This window comes from Atractosteus spatula, chromosome 16, assembly GCF_055471065.1.
Source record: "Atractosteus spatula isolate fAtrSpa1 chromosome 16, fAtrSpa1.hap1, whole genome shotgun sequence".
Taxonomy (NCBI): Eukaryota; Metazoa; Chordata; class Actinopteri; order Semionotiformes; family Lepisosteidae; genus Atractosteus; species Atractosteus spatula.
In genome coordinates this window covers 6,079,046-6,101,229 of record NC_142721.1, presented here as the reverse complement: position 1 = coordinate 6,101,229, position 22,184 = coordinate 6,079,046, and the positions used below count along the sequence as shown (strand labels likewise).

Sequence of the window (22,184 nt, the reverse complement as noted above, 5' to 3'; positions counted from 1 at the left end):
TGCAGAGAGTTTTGTTAAATGTTGCACAATTTTCCACCACTGCTTACTAAGAGATATGAGTATAAAGGCCTTCTCAAAAGCATTTTTCTTTATATAACTAATATTCAGTAAGGACCAATAAGTACTTCATCTACAGCTTCACTAGGTTGAAATGTCTACTGCTTGCGTTATTTTAAAGCTTTTAACCTTGCTAGAAAGTGGTTGATACACGATCTGCATGATCTGAGCACTGCAAAAGTCACGTGCAACACAGTCAGTCATGACTGATCAAGTTATCGGAACAGTTCCAAAAACCATTTCCTATCTACTTCATGCAATTCAGGGTTGCAGGGGAGCTGGAGCCTATCCTGGCAAGCATGGGACATCGGTTACTAATGCAACAAATTCTTCCCCTTTTTTGGTAACCCTTTCTTCAAGAAACCTTTTCTTTTTTCTATAATTATTCTATTTTGCTTACGCAAAAATCTGGTTGGCTTTGTGTTCCTGAAATACAAGTTTTACGTCTGATCAAGAAAGCATTAAAATTAAAACAAAATTTGCAGGATTATGTTAATATTATTCATATGTGCAACTTAGTACAAGCAGAACATTCACACTTCAATACTACAAACTCACGTTACACAGTAGCTTTTTTGGCATGTTTTCTCTGAGATTTGAGCTTGAGTTTCTGTATTCAAGAGAAGAGCTTAAGCACTAGGATGCATTACTGTGAAAAATTATCTGTAAAGTTAGTGAAACCAAAGAATCCTCCTTATCCAGTTACTTGAAGTACCTGCTCCATCTGACTTGAATGCCTCCTGTAATGTTCTCTATTTGGTGTGCGGTGAAAATGTTCCAGCCTGTCTCCAAATACCATGTCATGTCTTCTGACAAAAGGGACATGACATGGATTCAAATCCTGCAGGTGGATTCAAATTTGGCAGTTGTCCCTTGACTGATGAGAGTCACTTCTGCACATTTGAAGACCTCATTAAACACAAAGACATTTTCTGGGAATGTAATGAGTTTCCTCTGCACAATGACTTGTGGCATAATGAATGATGACAATCTTCTCCTCCTTTGCATGTGCTCCATCATATTCCTCAATATAGTGCCTTCCTCTGGTGCCTATTACTACCACTGTTCTATCCTTGTAATTTGCTAAGAAGGACCAAATGCAAGAAATTCAGAAGGAAATGCATAATCTGGTGATGGGCTTGATTATCTCCTCTTGCTCTTCATATATTATATAAACTGTGTTTATAAATATAAAATTACAATTTTTAACTACAAATTATTTGTAATGATTACACCTTCTGGGATTCTGCACCTTGTTGTATTTGGCTGTAGCCCATAACAGATGCAGTGTTTAAACATGATTTTAAATAAGGCCAAAGACTGATAAATGGCAATAGAAAACAGTTCTATTTTTTAATTGACCTAACTAAACAACAAAATGATAAACACATGCTTTCATAATTCAAAAGGATTGATATACATCTGTTATAAACTAATGTACACACTTTCAACAAAGAAACAAATGACAGACCTAATTGCATGTTTGCATTAAAGGGGGACAGCTTAATTAAAAAGGACAGGGAAAACTAATCAGTTAGCAAAACTAATCACAGGTGCACAATTTGGAACACACCTGCTTGCCCTCTACCCAAGACAATAAAAGACATTGTTTGCTTATGGTTCTTACCCATTTGTGATATCCAACACTAAATCAATTTCTCTCTGCAGATGGGTTGTAAAATCACACATTTAATTCCAGCAGGATTAAATCATGCTGGCCATGGTGATATATCAGTAAATTAAATGCATTTTTTACCTAATTCTGCTTCACATAAAAAAAATAGATACACATTTTGTATTACTTTCATTATTTGAATGCTATAGATTTGTAAATTAAAATTCTTGCACTAATTTATGAGGGTCAAGCATCATTTATAATTTCCACTTTCAATGGTGATTTTGCAGTATCTTTCTTAAATTTGGTGATCCATTGTTTCAATGACATGCAAACCACAGAACTATTTTAATGTTTATCTACACAGTAAAACATCTATAAAGTGCTCACTGATTCTTGGCAATCGTTTTAAAGCTAGTCATGTTATATGATGAATTACAAGACAGGGTCAACCCTAAACACTGTTTTCACAAAGATAGCCAGGCCTTTGAACTTCACCCAAAATCACAACAGAAACAAAAATATTCCATGGTATTCCAAATGACTATGATTCTGAATTCATAGCGTGAAAGATGAAGGAAACTGACATAATTACAATAAAAAAATTATAAAACATCCCTTAGAACATTTCCACTACATTCTGAAATTAGAGTATTTGGGGATTTCCTGTTCAATTTGTAATGAAAGGCATTGCTTTTCACCACTCATTGTACACAGCGTTTGTTGTACTACTGCCATGTTTCCTTCCAGACAGTAATGAAAAACATGACTTTATTCTATAAGAAATACAAAACATTATTTTTCCTATTTCGAAATATATTTTATTTTCCTTAATTAGCAGCTCCTGAAGTACCTATCTAGTTCAGGGATGTCTTCATCCAGTATGGAATAAGAGCTTTTGGATTTTTTTTTCTTTTATTACCCCTTTTTGTCTATTTATATGACTAATTTATAATCTAGGTGGGTAGCTGCGTCAGCATGCGTAGGCTGCAAAGGAACAAGTAATAGGTTTATTCCATGCTGAAAAAAAGAAGAAAGAGAACACAACGTTTCGGCCGTGGAGCCTTCTTCAGGTGTGAAGAAGACACCTGAGGAAGGCTCCACGGCCGAAACGTTGTGTTCTCTTTCTTCTTTTTTTCAGCATGGAATAAACCTATTACTTGTTAATTTATAATCTGATGTCCACAAAGACATTTAACTAACTCAGTGAGTCCCATCCTGTATTAGTGAAGCATGTTGCTTTCTTTCTGGATTTACAGTAATATCACGAAACATATTCTTTGACCATATTATGCGCTAAACTGTAACCTATATTTTTTTATATAAACTGCAATCAGTCTGTGGCGACAGACATGCTCAGAAACCACAATATTTTATTTTAAATTCAGGTTCTATTCACCAGGAACACCAACTGCCAAGCAGCTGTTTATGTTTTCCTGAACCTTTTCATTAGAACCCAAAAGTACCTGTTTTTTTTTCCCCCACTTATCAGATAATGGAACTGATTAGACAGTAAAACTACCGTACAGGACAGCATGACATGCCACAATGTTCCTCTATCATAAACGTATAACATTTAATATTTTCATCATTATATCTATCCTTTTCAAAATAATAAATAAGATGTTCTATCATTAAGCGAATGATTTTATTCAAACCTACACATGCTACAGCAGAGAAATGACTTTCAGTCATGTTAGAAATGAAAAGCATTACCTTCCATTATTATATTCACTCAGCTCATAGACACAAATACTTTATGCACCCATGACTATGACCGTGTTAGTAAAGTCTGACATGCCAGGCAGGATTTTTATTAAAAAGAAACCAACTCTTCACCACAGGTTTGTTCAATTTTTTTTTCTTTGAAATTAGGGCCATTTCCAGTTTTTACCAGCAGCAACCTCGACTGTAATTTAGAATTGTTCTGCTTCTACAACTCCAAATGATTCGAGTGTTTGATTGTACTCCCCTAAATTCCAGTCCCTCAAGTAAATCAGGGAAGAGGATTCATGCTCAGGCCTTTCCTTGCAGAAAGCTCTTCATCGTGCAGTTCAACATTACTAAAACACTCAAACTAACAGGAATCTTCCTTTGTCAGGTAAAAAGTACCAATAGTATCCTTAAGTACTCTCTTGGTGAGCCATACTGAATAACAGGAGGAGTGGTTATCTATCAAATTTCTTGCAGCTACAGATCAGTTACGTTACCTTTGGCAAAATGTAATTGATAGCAGGGTCAGATACTTTTTCTTTCCCTTAAAACATGTTTAAAAAGTCCCTTCTTTTTTAGTGCTTATTTCAGTGCACTCCTATTTTCTGTTTGAATAAATTAATAGTCAAGAAATGTACAGCTTCTGTACAAAAGCAAAAGTCAGGTAGACTACAAATCAACAGAAAATGGCTCCATAGAGTTTCGCAAGATGGCCTCCTTACCTCCATGTTATCTGCGCACAGAAGATGCATATTTTTACAAACATGGCTATGTGTGAAACCAGCTGTAACTCCTATAGCTATACTACTGTATACAGTATGTGTCACCTAAACATAAAGATAGTTTTTTACTGTAATATACTAAAAGGAAGGAAAACTTGGACTAATCAAGTTGTATAGTATGTAAGAGAAATATTCACTGGTTATAAAACCTTGATCAAAGAATACAAAGAATCATAGAACTAAAACTACATTAATGCCAGTGAAATCAAAATCTACTGCACTTTCAGAAATCAAGATGTGGCGGTTGTTTTAAAAACAACAAGACAAATGCTCCTCCATTTTGTAAAATTGTCCTGTTCCTGACATTTCCTTTTCACACCCATGAAATATCTCCTCTCATGTGATTCAACATTCAAACCCCCCTTGAAGAACTCTGCAACTTTAGTCACTACAGTTTTTTAAGAAGCAATATTTGTAATACTGACTCTGCGACGTGAGAGTTTTCTATGGATTTAAGATGGTGGGCCTGATGTGAGATGTGAAGTAGGGATGAAAAAGGTCCAAAGCATGTAAGATCTGACCAGATTATCCAAGTAGATATTTTGCAGATCTTTAATTTTTAAAAACCCTCAAATCTATTTACAACACAGCGTTGTTCTTCAAGGGAGATTAACTTTTCTGTCTTCTATCTTGGCTCTTCACGAGAAGGCTCTGTTTCACCTCTTCCAATAAATTTATGAGCTAAAACTAGGAAGTTTCATTGCCCATATGCTTATCCAAGAAAGAAAAATCCTAAAGCTGTAGTTTTCTTCTGCTTCAAACAGCCCTTGAAGAAAGAAAAATAGCATTTATGTCCTTTGTAGCCTGCCAAACAGCCTGTAAGCCAGCCAAGTACAATCGGCAGATACAAGTATTAGCATTAAAATTTGTGTTTTTCAGGACAGGGGCTTTGTTTTAATACTACTGCACCGTTACAGCATCGTATTTCAATGGCATCTTAAATTTAATTTGCATTTTTACATAACACAACAGTTTGTTGACTGTTCAAGAACTAACTACATAAATTTAAAATTATTATACATTTGCCCAATACTGTCAGGAATCCTAAACAGTCTAAAAAGTGTTACTGTGTTAATTTTCTTGAATTTTTTTAACTGTTTGGTCTTGTTTTAAAGTTACAAGGATGTGATGGTCAAACTCAAGATGATCTGAAAACTACTTTTCAAGTGTACAGTACACAACGTTTAGGCTGTACTCTTAAAAAAAAGTTCTTAGGTCTGTCTGGGTAAGAAATTAATGGAAAAGCTAATGGTGTTTCTTCTGGGGTTTTCTGTTGGAAACTAAAACTACCAGGAATCCCAGACTGAGAGGTCGGTAATGAGAAAGGCAGAGATCAGCTACAAACTATTTAAAGGCTATGTTTGTTATCTGCAAAGCTCACTTTCTCTTTCACTTATTTGCAGTGACAATGCTTTGAAAAATGTCAAAGGAAAAACTAAATCACAGAACACTAAAACCAAAACTAAAACCAGTCTGGTCTCTCAAAAAAGGTAGAACTACTGGAAACTTCACAAATTTTCACAACTAACATTAGGTCAGAGTAAAAGTGACAAAGTTCTGAAAGCTTTCTGTATGCTCAGGTGCTCTCTGCAAGAGGCAGAATCAGGCTTATGCTAGTATCACACTTTCCTGTGGTGTTCACAGCTCTTCTCGGCAGTGCAGATTTGAGACCCATGTGCCTATTTTTTCTTCATTCAAATGCACAACTAAAATGCTATCAGTTATATCCTTGATGACAAAAGATATATATAGCACAACATGAAAACGAGGGGGGCACGGTAGCACAGTGGTAGCCCCGTGTTCAATTCTGGAGCTGGGGCGCTATCTGTGTGGAGTTTGCATGCTCTGCCCAAGTTCACATGGGCTTCCCCCCCACAGTCCAAAGACATATGGGTAGGTAAACAGGCTTCTGTGAAAACTGGTCCTGGTGTGAGTGAGTGTGTCCTGAGGTGGACTAGTATCTTGTCCAGGGTGTACCCTGCCTTGTGCCCGTTGTTTGCCAGGACAGGCTCCAGCTCCCCCGCGACCCTGAACTGGATGAAGCGGTAAGAAAATGGATGGATGGAATATCAAGAAAGAATAACTTAGTAAAGGGTCTGACGCCTTGTTGTACACAAATGACCTACAACAACACAACAAAAATCAATTTAAATAGCAGATGATCAATCAATTGAAAAAAGGTTCTTGTTCATTAATTATTTTCTTTTAAATTCTGTAATGCTTTACTTTTCACTTAAGCTGAAACTTTTAATCTACTTGCTTAAAGTTTGCTTTTGTACAGTTTCTAGACATTGCATATATATTGGTATTCTGAAAGTCCAGGACATAACAGGCTGATAAAACTATCTACCATATCTACAGTGCATCTACCAGATTAACAGTTAAATTAAAATCGTACTTCATTTGTAGCTGGCACACCTTTACCCAATGTTAAAAATGGTATGTGCACTAAGAAAAGCAAACTATGTCACTTACGCAGAACATTCATAAAACTCTGGTTGTCCAAAAGAACCCATAGTCCAAATCCCAGAATCACGGCTCCAAATATCTGGGAAAGAAAGCGAAAACAGAAACTGAAATGAAAGCCCACACTGCCATTGAAACCTACAATACAACATTTTTTATAGCCAGCATGCTAATGTATGCAGAAAGGCTATTGACGCAGACACCAATGACTATATTTTCAGTGTGACTAACAGCAAATTACTGTGCATGTTTCTTGTAAAATGCTTTGCCTAAAGAGACCTCTGGGCAGCTTCTCATGGAACACAGCCACTTCTCCAACATCTGGATTTGATTCCAGGCTCTGTCTCCAACGACAACAAGCACAAAGGATACGGAATGTGTTTGGGAGACTCACACAGACAGTCCTGCTTGACAGGAAACAGATTTCTCATGAGGTAAAAAACGTGTGTGAACTCCACTAGCATACTCAGCAACAGAAAAGCTTACTGAGAAACACTGGGCATAAATAGGGAGAGTTAGGCCTCATTTTCTACTGTCCACAGAAATCCATCTGTGGCCTGGCGAAGAAAAAAAATGATGTCCTGGAAGGATTAAGGGTATTTTTTGTTTTGTATTTGCGTACACTAAAAGAAACGTACTGATGTGATATCTTCATATGCTAACAGTGAGTGCTATGATTTTAATTCTCCAACTCTGAAGTGGTATCAGTCCAAAAAACAATCACCATCACTATTTGGGAGAAAACCCAGAAAACCACATCTATCATCACTTTCATTGACAGGGTTTTTTTGCAAGGTCAACAGGTAACAGAAGAAATTAGATTTATAAGAATCTTGTATGTAGAATAAAGTAGCTCAAAAGATTTAAATATGGTGTTTGTAACATCACGGTTCAGGGTTCAGTTCCACCCTGATACCACTGATGAAGTGGCCTGGGCTCCCCACCTCCACTCTCTATGCTCAGAATTGAGTATTAGATGTAAAGAGCTGTTTAATACCTATATCATTAGAAAAACAACTCCTGTCTTCAGCTGGACAGTCTAGACTTAATATCGAAGCCATAAACGGCTGACCCTGTTCTCTCACAGCCTCAGGGACACTAATGAGAGAGAAGCCTGTTAATAATTAAAACATTTAAAAGTACACGTACTAAACTTCCGTTTAGTTTAAAGTAAAAGCTTTTTGCGATTGTATCTTACAAACTTCTAATCAATGCTTAAACTTCCAAACCCTTAATTTCAAGAAACTGTAATCTGCCATTGTAATTCGAAAACGTGGAAACTAACATTAGTGATGGTTCTGAACAGCTCAAGACATGCGGCTGTTGCAGGCTACTCTGTGGACTGTAAACAGAAGAGCGTGCCTTTGCATCATGCTCACTTTCCAAAAGAATCCCTCCTTTGATAGGCTGAAGGAACTGAAACTTTAAAATCCTGACCAGAGTTCATTATAAGCAGACCTGATAAAAAATTTTTGCAGAAAATCCTGAAGGTATTGACAAAGTCAACCCAGTGGACTTCTTCAGATCAAATAGTGGAGCACAAACCAGAGCTTATGACTGGAAACCGGAAGTGCTCTTAAAGCTGAGAACACTTTTCTGCACAGAGTGCTGTAGGGGTGTAGAACCAGCCGCGTTGCCGTTTCATGAAAGAAGATGGCTGGACGAGATTTGCATTAGCTACCTCCTCGTTTGTGACCTTTCTTATGCTCTTAAGAGACACCGACCAGATCATCAGCCTCATTCCCATACACCTTGCAAGGGTCGGTCATGAAAGGAGAAAATCCTCTGGAACTTACGAAGAAGAGGAGGTTGAACAAGAACAAGAAGTATTTCGTTGCTGTGGTGCAGCCCTTCCCCATGGCCCGAACCTGTGGGAAACCAAAAAGAAAATGGAAAACCTCAGAAAAACACAAGTTACATCACTTCACCAGGAATTCTGTATTTGAACTACATGATGCCCTAGTTATTTGTTTGGCTTAAATGCTATTAGAGACGATGCCCTTTAGTACAACAAGAGACACAATATACCATTGTAAGAAGCTACTTGCAATCAAACATACAAGGTGGTCTCCTCTCGTTAGATAATGAGCCAAACTGCCTCTTTCTCTTTGAATGTTCTTCTAAGTAGAGGCATGCAACTTTTTCTGATGCAATGTTAAAAAAAGTCTGCCTTCATAAATGGTCATGTAAAGTAATTCACATAAACAATACAGTGATGCATTCAGAGATATGGGTTCAATTAGGGATTTGACATTTGCTTTTACCACAATAGACGCTTGCCAATCAAATCAGGTTGGCACTTCAGCTGGTTTCACTGTACTGTATAACATGCCAAATTATTAGCCACGCTATCCTGCCAGATTTTTCCCACCATTTTATATTGCTTGTGTTTACAAGACAGAGGTGAGCCTGTCCCTTAGGTAACATGAGATCATAGAGTTGAACAATACCTGTGTGTTCCAGTGCCATTAGGCCCAAACCACTCATTCTGCCTCCGTTTATAGAAATTGCTCTTTCAAATAGACTGTTCAATAATTTCTTGGCAAATCTACAAAGGCCCAGAGGATCGGTTGTTAATGTAGGAAACACGACCCACACTTGTTTTAAATAGGCTAATCTTATTGCCTATGCAATTGACAGGGCTTTCTGGATGAAGAGTGCCACAGTGCAGACTAGTCCTTGCAAAGCAATGCTTGTACATTTCACACCCTTAACTGTTTGAAAGATTGATCATCAGTGAATAACAAAGACTGGGAAACCACTGGTATTTTAATAAACAGGAGGTGCTGGCTGTGAAGGTATTATATACCGAGATGCATTCGAAATTAAACAAATGCTATTGGTTCCAATACATATTTGTTGCATATTTAATATCTCTCATTATTTATTAGTATTGTAACGCTTACGGCCGACAGGTACTGTGTAAGAGCCGGCGTACCAGAGCAGGTGACGTCACCGCCCTTCCCTGTGATAGCAGGACCACAGCTACTGGGCTGTGGAGAGATCTCTCTTTAGCTCACGGGGCTAGGTCGCTGCAGAGAGACGCGGAAGTCCCGGGTTCGAGCCCCGGACAGTGTGGGGCCGACCTGATGCGGCAAGGGCGCCCGCCTGAGCCCCCGTTGCGTTACATTGGTGTCAGAAGCGGGATGGGATAGCCCTTCGCCGGGGACGGCGATTTAAGCGGGGGAGAGTGTAACGCTTACGGCCGACAGGTACTGTGTAAGAGCCGGCGTACCAGAGCAGGTGACGTCACCGCCCTTCCCTGTGATGGGCTACTGGGCTGAAGACAGATCTCTCTTTAGCTCACGGGGCTAGGTCGCTGCAGAGAGACGCGGAAGTTCGAGCCCCGGACGGTGTGGGGCCGACCTGATGCGGCAAGGGCGCCCGCCTGAGCCCCCGTTGCGTTACAGTATATTAAAATCTACTAGGTTACATAAATAAAATATATGAAGGGGTGATCATTTTGCACATTCCCTACACAAAAACCTTGCTATGACAACAATTGTTGTATTATGATCAAAATACGTTTGTGAAAATATAAACTGAGAACACAGGCTGACGCATTTGTGAAAAAATATTTTTAACAGTTATCATTGTTGTTTTTCTTGTCGTGTTTTCTTATAATTAATATTGCCTGATAGTGCTAATTTAGAGCTGACTCTGCAGTGACTCATTATTGAAATAAAACACAGGTAGATAACATTTAAAACATTCAACAGTAGGAATAAAGTTTTACAAACAAACAAAATCAGAACATTCAAAACTAGACAGATTTCTGCATTCTGAGCTTATTCTCTATATAAACAATAAAACCACCTTCAACAGTTTCCAAGAAGAGACCTGTAAAAAGTCCCCCCCCCCCCCCCCAAGGCCTCCAATGGAACAGCTTTCAAGTAAATGAGAAATTTTGTTTCAGCAACTCAGGTCAGAACTTTATACCACAAGCTACTGACATCCACCTCCAAAACCCTACCACCTCAAGGGTTACAGAGAGAAGATGGAGGCGTGCCCCGTGTGGCAAAACATCTGCGATTCTCATTCCATTGTATCTGAAAAAAAGCTTTACTTTGTAAACAGCTACAGTAACTAGCATTGAAAAAAGTTGATGGAATTCTAATTATTACACTTAACTATACCACAAGTCTCAAACTAGATTCCTGGAGGACCTCTGTATTTTATTTCAACCTGAGCAGTCAATTAAACAATTAGCCTATTTTTTTATAATTAGACATATATGGGATATTTAAGGTCATTCACTTCATCAAAGGTAGTAACCTAAAAATAACTTTGGAGCCCAGGCAGAAGTTTTAAATTAATGTGGATATTTAAATAATTAAGCCAACTGCAATGTAATTGGAACAAAAAATACCAGGCCTTCAAGGAACTCAGTTTTAGACCCCTGAATTCCTGCTCCTACTGTAAAACAGCATAAAAAAATAAATCTCTATATACAGTAGCATTCATCCTTTACAAAAAATAAACAAATCATAGTCTGACTAATAACTGCTTTTGCCAGGCATTTTAGAATTTTAAAGATTTCTGAAAAAAAGACATTTCAGACTTTATATTGAAACTCTGTCAAGTCACAATGAACTACTGTACTTTGGTCAGTATCAGGATGTACACAATATTCACAGAGTAATTCTTTAGAACTAGAATTGGCCGAGGCATTTCTTATTCTGCATTCAGTTAAAAACTTACGAGATTGTGAAACCTTATAAAGTATAAGGTGCACATTTTTTTTAAAAGTGAAAAGACAACAACAACAACAACCATATTTATTAAAGGAAGTGTTTCAAAATAACTCCTGAGGGCAAATAAAATTAAGCTCACAAATCATGACAAACACTGGCTCTCTTTAACTGCAGACGCCTGGTTCTACAAATGTAGCATCATTTCCATCAGAGCCCCTAAGATTTACATTTGTTTTGGTAGTAAGTGATTCCATATTAGACAAATTACAGAGGAGATTGCCCTACTAAAGGGTGAGGAAATGCAAGTCAGCCTGTATGATTCAATCTGTCACTATGTTCCAGAAAGGGTCCATCTTACATCTTCCTACTAAAAGGGGGAAACGGAACCATTCTTAACATGCACCTGTCAGATTGTGAGCACATGGAAAAACTGAAAAGGGCATGTGGATGACATTTCACTAGACCTTCCAAGAAGTGACTTGGTCAGGTTCGAACACAGAAACGCAACAGTGCTTAGAGGAGATGTATGATGATTTGAGCAGTGTGTCTTCCTTAGTAATTTTTTTCATGGTTCCGTCTTCACTACCTGTGGCAAAATTTGTATGACCAGCATTTGCACAGTTTTTTTAGTCAAAATCTAACACTAAGAAGTGACATATTGCTATCAAGCACATTTCATAGGCACAGCAAAGCTGACCACAATCTCTGCATCATTTTTCTTAAAAAGGGATTTTATCACTGGTGTGCTATAATACTTAGCATATCTTTCACAGAATCAAATATTGCATGAGAAGATTTGTATAAGGTGTTGCAAAAGGCTCCATCTTCCGATAAGGATGACCCTACAACCTTAGTCAGGATCGCTCCAGAAAAGTTCCTGGCAATATAGTAATAATACTAACAAATCTAGACATTGGTTACACATGAAACACCAATAATGAACAAAGATCTAATGTAATGTAAACTTGAACGCTCCTGGTCTCTCACTCTGGCCCCTCAGCTAGCCTCAGGGCAGTGGGTTTCAATAGGAGGTGATGCCTGGGATATGTTAACTGGTTGACTGACTGCACATGGAGAACTGCAGTACAACCATATTCCCATACAAGCCAATCAACTGACCCAGGAGCTGCAGGCTGGGACCTTTAGCTGGGCCTAGTTAGGGCAGGGCAGCAATGTTTTGACATCAGGAACACAGCCAATCGTGTTAAAGTTAATTTCACTGGAATGTAATCCCATGCTTCCCATTCCCATGGGGAAGGCATGCAAACATTTCCAAATGGGAGAAAAGGGAAGTTTGTTGAGATGATATCCTAATTCAGCCTGATGTGTTTCAGGATGCCACTGATTCAACTGTTAAAATTAATATTGCCTTGGCAATGTCAACGAAAACTACTTGGTTGAGGTTGAGGGCTTCCCAGGAAACACCAGCCCGGTGCTTTTGAGTGATGATGCTATTGCTTGCATGCAACATGTCTAGCCACAGATACTGCCACCTAAAGGGTAGTCCCCGTCACATGCCAGAGATTGTGAGTCTTGAGATCATTCCATCTGAAATATTTGCATTGGTGGTGCTTTTCAATATTCAGAATGATGAATGGGGCTTATAACAAAAGTCTGTGAGGGATGACAACAGCTATGTTCAAGCAACCTCAGCTGTCAGTAATTCATAATTAATCCTGACATCATTTCCTCACCTAAAAACATCATTAAGGAGGCCAGCTCTCAGCCAAGCCACATTTATTCTGACTAAAACACTCAAGCCTTTCAATACCCTTAATTCTTGGATGACATTATTCCTAGTGAATACTATTTAGAAGTGTTCTGTCAACAACAGACATTCCCATTTGAGTGGTTCTGCAGTATCCAAAATGCAAGCCTAATTGTTCTGTTTTTCATTCAAAAACAATGTGACAAGCTCATAGGACAAACTACCGAGAGGTTACTTATGTGTGAAAATGGTAAAAAACAGACAAGCAGACACAAGGCTGAGTGTAAAGAGCTGATGGGTAATGAATACAGATGAAAGCAAAAGGTGACTCACTTTTTAGAATTTGCATCTTTAAATAAGGAGACTTTTTATGAAATATGTTGATTGCAGTGACCAATTTAGAACTCTTTTTAAATTAAACCAATTCCCAAAGAAAGTGCTGCAGTCAACAAAACCATACCTCAACTTACTAAATCTCATTTTCCTGTAATTTCATGTAACCTTAAATATGATAAAGTACACACACAAAAATAAAGAACATTATCAGTATTTTGTGTAAACTTAGTCATTTTAATGGGATCAAAAGCCTCTGATTACTCATTAGATGATTGCAAACACCACTGTCTTTAAAACAATTCACAGCTTAGTTTCCAGTACACAGAATATATTTATCAACGTAGAAGAAAATTAAGACCTCAGGAAAGAATAAGCCATCTTTGTACATCAGCATAATCTTCTCAACTATCAGAGGATCTAAACACAGTACACACTTCCTCCCACATCTTTGAGTTAAGGAGTTTTAAAACATAGAAAGATGCAGCTCTGTTGCTTCCTATATAGAAGTCTTCTAAATATCTTTTGCTTAAATCAAGCAAAAAATAAAAAGCTGCTACTGCAGAAAACCTTCAAAAATAGCTTTTATTTCTGTAGTCCTGGAAAGGAAAAGGTTCCTTCTCCATTTTCTTTCATATGTTCCTCATAGAAGAGCAGAAACTTTTTTTTGTCCTGTTTTCTCCTACTCAGAACCAAAGAAGCTAAGAAAAGAAGAAAAGCAGACTCTGCATTCAACTCACCTTTACATGGTTGGCTTGAGTGTTCCACCCTGCCCCCACACCCTCAGGCGCTGACGCCCATACTCCTGTTCTCTCAACTAGGCTTGAGAAACACAGGCTCTGCTTTGATTTTCACAAACAACAATGGCAGCTTTCACTGCTGACAAAGGAAGACCCAATACACCGAACCTTACTCCAGCCTTTATGTTTTCCAACCCACAACAGCCCATCAAAATGCGAGGGATGGTCTTTTGCAGTTCTTGGAATGAAACTGAGAGCTTACAAGTTTGTTCACATTCAAACGGTAACAAAATACCATACAGAGCTGTTTTTTTTTTTAAAAAGGCTATAGTGTGAATAATATATAGGAGGGAGGACAGTGAAAGAAAGTGAGAAAGGTCCCATACAGAATCAACTGGCCTGCTTCATTACAATATTTGAATATGATACAGTACATGAAAGAAAAGCACTGCGTAGCTTCTCGTTAGGTAATTTTGCTCTAACTTTGCAAAATACCCATGCTATCTTTCAGTCTCGGAGGAGGAAGAATAGAAATTTTCTCCCAGACATGTCCTTTCATTCCCACGACAAGCTGAATAGGTTTCTATGGCAACTATGCAGCCACATCCAAGAAGAGGCCCGGGTTAGTGTCTAGTAGTTGTGCTGTGCTCGACCAGGGTGCTCCACGCTCACGTGGAATCACTTTCCTTGGAACACTATCTTTGCAAACACTTGTTTAGAGAAAACTAATGACTCGCCCACAAGTTAGAATCACTAATCGTGTTTCTCAACACCAAACTTAAAGCCATAACTTGGCCGTTGTTGGCATTTTTTATCTGAGAAGATCAGTGAAAATACCAAAATGTGCTTTTACGAGAAAAAGTAAGATTATATTTCTTATTTACCCCAAAACAGATATTCTGTAAAAACAAAAACACAAAGCAGGTCATATTTATAACCATTCATTAAACCCTTACTGCTATATGGATAATTAATGTTAAAAATTGAATTTTTTTCAGAATAAATCAGCTGTAGAATGTGTGGTATATCTAGGTATGTTTATTCATACAGTACTGTGTATGGTGTACTTATAAAGGCAAATTGATTAAAATGTTCAAATTTCAGATTGTTTCAATGCCAACAACAGCTCTTAATGGATTGTTTTACAAAACAGCTGTACAAGGAGAGAAAAGTAAAGCATGATATCGTTGCATTAAAAAAATCCACAGAATCGTGACACTTACATTACACTCTTTCATGGTTCCATTCAAATAAGATTTATGAAGACTAAATCTGAGGCACTATTAATAACATTAAATTTATTACTAATTAAGTAGTAATAAACTAGTAATTAATTAAGTACATCATACTTTGCTTATGTTCAATTCTATAGCTTATTTACATTTTAACAGCTATTAGTTCTTATTTAGATGAATAAAAATCACCAAAGATTTTCTGTAACACATTCTAGTGAAAATGCAATATAACTACTGGTACAGTAGGTGAATCCCTGAGTAGTGTGTGCATGTGTAGGGGATTTTTGAAAAACTGCTCTGTTTCCCTGCAATGAAATCCAGTTAGGAATTTTTAGATTTAAAACTAAAAAAGAAAATGAAACTGACCTTCTAAACATCCTGTGCCTTCACTGGTGGGGTTTCTCCATTATATCAAAACACAATGTTCCAGTCAATTCTTTACTACCACTGGGAATTTTACATTACAGAAAAACAAACCTGGATTTAGTCAGTTGCATCTGAAGCAACAGCTTTTTGTTACTTTTTTCAGACAAAAACAAAGGAAGTTTTTTTTCCAGTAACATTCCAATGTATAAATACTTCAAATGCTTTGCGTCTTGTTCACATACTGTATCATATCATCAACCACTGCCCAAAGAAAAGCAGCTAAACTCTCAAAATGTCCTTAAACGGCTGTGACAAAGCCACTAAATGCCGGATCTTCCTTCTGGATACACAACAAGCATGTTTTACAATGTATTCCTACCCTAACACCTACTGTAAAACAAACGATACGCTCTTTATCGGGATGGTCAGGGTTTTCTCATGGTGTTTTTCCAGAAAAAGACTGATTAGTCGCTTAACAACAGGATAGTTTTAAGTATGGGTCTCTTAATCCAGGGCCATCTAGGATAGAGAGTAATATAGGGCCAAGCAACATTTATAGAAAAATATGGACTCCAAAAAGTATAATTCTCCCCTTGGATGTTTATTGAAACATTGTATTTATGCGTGTGAAACGTTTGAAACATCTCACCACGGGAACTTGAAAGCATTGCCAGAAAACTCAATGAAAGCCTGCTAATTATAGAAATGGGAATTGGGTTTTTTAAAGTATCCTCTTGTTGGCATAATTCAAAATGCCATACATGCAAAAACAATACTATAAACAGCAGTATGCGGTGCAGAGCGTATAACATATAGCATATAGTAACAGAAACGACTATGCTTTGTCAAATATCTGTTTTTTAATATTAAAACTCCTAACAGACTGAATAGTGCCTGCAGGTACAGTCATCTGCATTTTTGTTACATTTATTTTCATTGCTGAATTATCGCTGCGTTGCGGTAGTTCGCTGAACTCGACCTTTTAAGAAACCAAGCGACTATATGGAGTTAGGGAAATGTGGACGTCACTAGCATGCCCACCGCAACTACTTTAAAATTCTTTAAGGGTGCCCATTTCACAGACAACTCCAGAAGTCGATCGCTGAAAACAGCAAGAACATTAAACTTAAAAGGTGAAAAGAACATATTTCTTTTAACTCAAGTACTCAAGCACCCCGATTTCCTCATTCTCACACCTGTTTGTAATTATACTTTTGTGGGTAAGCTTAGTTACAGTACATTTCAACACGACCAATACAAATGCCACATCAGCAGAGCTTCTACAGTAGTACTTAAAACATTTTTTAAAAAACTCCAAGAGAGACAAAGAGAAAATTAAGTTTTTATAAAAATGGTTTAAATGCCTAGCCACTTAACTTATTTGTTGTGCAATGTACGATAAAAAAAAGTTTTAAAGAAGCGCTAGAAACAACACCGAGCCTTTTTTGTTCAGCGACAAAGTCGCCCCTAGCTTCGTTAAGATAGTCTATTTATTCTCTAGTCGAATAAATATTAGAAATACTTACGTTAGAAGTCAAAAGGGGTCTAAAAGTCTAACAAATGCCAGCCGAACTGCCTCCAAAGACTTTCACAATGCACTCTGAATAATGACGAACCAAGCGCTGATGAGTCTGGGCGTCTCTAAATCCCCGCCATGTGGCAAATATGGGAATTAAGTATATTAACCCTTTAGTTAAAAATACACAATTACTTGATTTGTATGTACTCGTATTGTTTATTTGTAATCCACCCGTATACAAATAAACAATAATGTATTTGTATATTAAAACAAGCATGGAAGAGACATGCAAAAAGCATAATTATCCTAGAACGTATCTGACAAGACGACAGTATATTGGAATAAATGTACTGTGCAGATGATGCAAGCGATAAGCGTTAGATGAAACTGTTATTGAACATTACATTGTGCACTGTTTTTGAATAAATTTTGTACGCATATGTTTGCAGTTTTACATGAGAAATTCGTGCTTGCCAGTGTCAAGTCAGAATCTGTTATTAATATTCAGGTAGCTTCTTTTTATGTTTGGTTATTTTGTTTATTTGTTTTTAAATCATATTAAGAGTGAGAAAGAAAAAGATAAGCCTGGGTTCTTCTGTTGCTTAAGGGAGAGAACTGAATGATGTGGTACAGGTAAACATAGCTCAAAACCGTATTTTGTCATCATTATTGCTTTTTGTATGGAAAGTGTCTTCAGGGACTGTATTATTTGGGGTTGTAGCTGCTGGTAAGTATGCAAAGGGCACTGTGGTATCATAGAGAGGGTGGTTGTTTTTTTTCTGTTACATAATGGCAAGATGCTAGTTCACTTTGAATACTTCATGTTTTACTACAGAGCACAGTTGTCAGTGCTTCCAGAGGATGGTGACAGCAGTCCAGTAATAGCATGACCTAGTAAGGCTAATGGGAGAGGAACCGGTCCCTGCAGGTGGCTCAGAAGACAGCAGGCTTTACTCGCACAGCTCCATCCGGTCACACAGGGACATTCAGTGGAAGCAGGTGGCAGAAAATAAAAAACAAGAAATTACTGCAAATTGCTCTACTATACTGCATTTGCTGTACTATTGCGGCGGCTCTGTGGCTAAGGATCTGCGCCTGTGCCTGGAAGGTTGCCGGTTCAAATCCCGCAGCTGGCAGAGGAATCCTACTCTGTTGGGCCCCTGAGCAAGGCCCTTAACCCCAACTGCTCCAGGGGTGCCGTACAATGGCTGACCCTGTGCTCTGACCCCAAGCTTCTCTCCTTGTCTGTGTCTCATGGAGAAAAGCTGGGGTATGTGAAAAGACAAATTCCTAATGCAAGAAATTGTATAGGGCTAATAAAGAAACATTATCATTATTATACAATATACCATCTAAGAGCCAGATGTGTTGACGTCTACCAGAAGGTGCTTAGCTTGCATATTATGAGTCAACTGGAAGGGTTCTACAGAATGTAAAACAGAAAGAAAACATATTCTTGTAAACGTATTTCCATTCAGAAAAGTGTGAATGCTGCTATGGTGCATATCCACCCACAAACAAATACAAAATGCATGTGTGTTTTATCAGATGTGTGTACAGGCAGGAAAGCGAATGTTCTTTGACATGCTTGGTTGTTTTGTGTTAGTTAACTTTGTCTTGCAATGAAAAAGAAAATGCTAATGTGAATTACTTATCTGAAACAGAAATGCACAGGCTCAAATTTCACTATTTCCATCTGGATCTATATACAGTAAGTGGTTAGAAATTTCTGTGGAACACAGCCTAAATGCCCTCTACTGTGTTTCCATGTGTGACAGGGCCTGCTGAGACTAGAAGAGCTCTGATTCTGAGTTAGGCCATTGTGATAATGACCAGCAGTCTCGTGACATCAGTATAGATGTCAACACTAACTTCACAACAGAAAGAAAAACGCTGAAGACCAGGTGTCATCGTTCAGGATGGTTCGTTCAAGTTGTGAGTATGATACAATCTAAAAAATCAGGTCATAGAAAACACACAACTGTTTCTCTGAGCTGGAGTCTTCCCAGTTTGTTTGGAGGGAAGAATTGACAATCTGAGTTTCGTGAAAAGGGCTGGCTGCAGAAGGTGACCTCCACCCTGCCTCTAAGGTGAAGCATTCTTTCTTTCTTAATTTAGCCTATCCCCTGTCTCTGCAATTTCCTTTGAAGGTCTCCTCTTCTCGTTCTTTTGTTCTGAATTTGATATTTCATTGTGACAGCCAGGCTTGCTTACAAAAGGGAATGAAGTGGTGAAACTCAAGTATAGTACAATAAATCCTCCTGATCCAAACTAATCATGGCCAGACCTAAACTTGTATAATAATAGATTAGGCAGCTAAAAGGTTTGCCTGTAAGAAAACTGTGCACACAACAGGAATAGAAATTATGCTCTTTTGCCAGCAGTAATAATACTTAAACATTAACAACATTACTGTAACTCCAATATTCATAGTGACTGCATGCTAAAACAATATATTTTTCAAATAAACAGGAAGAACAAAGTCTGCTTCAGTACTGATTAAGAACTGAAACTGTTTTACAAGATTGTCTCAATATGCATTATGTTATTGTGACTGTTTAGTCAACCTAGAGAGCCTAAGAATGTGCATTGAGAAAGTGGGTTTAGTGATGACTGTCTGCTTAGTCATTTTTTCTTCAGCTGTTTGAGCCCAGGTGTGTAGTTCATCAGCAATGGCCAGTTGTGCTTTTGGCAAATACACCCTTGTCCCATGTGAAGCTCAGTGTCTTCAACCATCTTAAAATCTGGCGACATAACAAACCACATTAAACAGATATGATATAATTTCAAATGTATTGGATCTTCTTCAGACATACTGCATATCCAGTAACATGTACTATTTTTTAAAAAAGTGCTGCAAGATAAACTGCAAATCTCCCTCTGTTGGCTGCTACTTTAAATGGATTTCCCTTTTTGACTGTTATGAAAATTAATCAAAAATGCACGACTGTTTCTGCCCAGAGCATTTGTTTTCTTTCAAGCTTTGCCAGCCTTAATTGAAACTAAAATTGAAAAAAGGTAAGACTCAATGTGGGAATGTGAGTTAAACAAAATATATATCTTGCAGTTTGACCAGGGGATAAGTTATTTCTTAAGTAGGAATAACATGTGCAGGTCAAGTAGTACTGGTTTTTGGTAGATTAGGCAGATGCTGCCTCTGGACCATCTGCTTCTATTCTAGGGTCAGTTGTATTTATCATAGTTAACTTCCAACAATACAGATAGTCTGACAACTCCACTGAAACCAATCTATGTTAAAACTAGAGCAGGTCTTTAGCCCCTAGTCAAACAGCTATTATCGTCTACATTGACAACAGACATCCATTTCCTAACCAGTTCATCCAGTTCAGGGCTGGGACTAACCAGCAAGCAATGGGTGCAAGGCAGAATACACCCTAGATGGGGCTCAAGTCCATCACAGGACAGATAGACATAAACAAAAACATGTGCACACTCACACCAGGGCCACTTTCCCAGAAGCCAGTTAAATTACCAGTATATTTCTGGACTGTGGGAGGAAACCAGAGCACCCAGAGGAAACCCATGCAAACATGTGGACAACATACAAACTACATGCAGATAGCACCCCAGGTCTGTAATTGAAGCCAGGACCCCAGAGGCAGCAATCCTAACCACTGTGCTCCTATACTGCCCACGTCAACAAATATAAACTCAAGGTTGGTGAGTTTTGGCAGAGTTAAAAGGGCGTGCTATGAATCACACCCATGTGTTTGTATCACTCAACAGGTTTAACAACCATATCATGGAAGCTACTTGCATTCAAAGCAATTAAATGGCAAGTAGAAGCCTGTATTAGGGTAGAATAAGAAGGGATACAATGAAGAAAATGTTGATAGGTCCCTTTCATGGCCAACACATGTGAAAATAGACAGTATCTGTTGTATCAGCCTACAAAATCACCCCTGGAGAAGCTGACCTGTCACTGTTACCTGTTGATTACTTATTTCTCAGCCTCTATAAAGCCATGTAGGTCAGTGGGAAAAATAGTTTGGATTCACTTTCCAGGGTTCACTAATACGTAGTAATTACAACAAGTTTTCGATTGTAAAAAAAATAAGAAAATGCTCCACATTATTTTCTGTTTCCAAATCCCCACACTCCTAGGATTTAGGGACAGCGTGATGGTGTGGTAGTGTCACTGCCCCACTGCTCCAGGGTCCTGGGCTCTGGATCTTGACCTTGTGTTTTTCTGTGTGGGATTTTCCCAGGTGTCGTGGTTTCCTCCCACCTGCTAGAGATATGCTGGCTGGGTTTGTTTAGCAGCCCTTATGCTGTGACCTTCTCTGGGGTAGGGTGGGGCAGGTGTGTGCTCTTAGCACCACCTTGTGCCCTTGGCGTCCACAAGTGGCTCCAGTTTGCTCTTACCCTCACCAGGGTAAGTGGCTTTCAAATAATGGATGGGTGGACTTAATGAAACACATGTGTAAAACCCTTGTTGTTTTAATGATGTAATCAAGTATAACAGTACTGAGGTGTCTGTACTTTAAATAGAGCCACTTGACTAAGTCATACAGTCCCTTTACTTATAAAAAATGCACTTAGTCTTGAAATAAATTATCCCTGTAATCTTTAGGAAAATTCTCATACAACGACCGTACTTTTGGTTGGCTTCTTTGATTATCAGGGCTGAAATGGACGTTTCGTTGTTAACAGAAAAGAATATTTAATAGCATTTTATTCTGATTTTAATAAGTGATGCTACCTTGCAGAATATCTGAACTCACTCAATAACAGTGCATATTTATGGAACAATACTAGTTCCATATTTTTTTTAAAAAGTAATCTTCAGAAAATTCATTTTTTATATTGTGGTTTTGTGCTCAATGTCTGTATTGGACACAATTGTATTAAACCTGGGTAAAAATAATTGGTCACAAGAACTTTGAGGTTCACCAGAATGGATTTATTTTCATGATGTAAAATCTACCATTATAA

At 38.0% G+C, this 22,184-nt stretch overlaps 1 protein-coding gene across 1 annotated transcript in view; it reads right to left on the bottom strand.

The window, feature by feature from the left end:
* Nucleotides 1–17,336, bottom strand: part of LOC148819446 (CD82 antigen-like) — a 30,292-nt gene extending 12,956 nt beyond the window's left edge. Inside the window, exons 1-3 of the mRNA XM_088935050.1 lie at nt 17,236–17,336; nt 8,430–8,501; nt 6,643–6,715 (exon numbers count right to left, since the gene is read on the bottom strand). Coding sequence (XP_088791176.1) covers nt 6,643–6,715; nt 8,430–8,492 — 136 coding nt within the window. The 5' untranslated portion in view covers nt 8,493–8,501; nt 17,236–17,336. The remainder of the gene's footprint in view (nt 1–6,642; nt 6,716–8,429; nt 8,502–17,235) is intronic.
* Between the last annotated feature and the right edge of the window lie 4,848 nt (nt 17,337–22,184).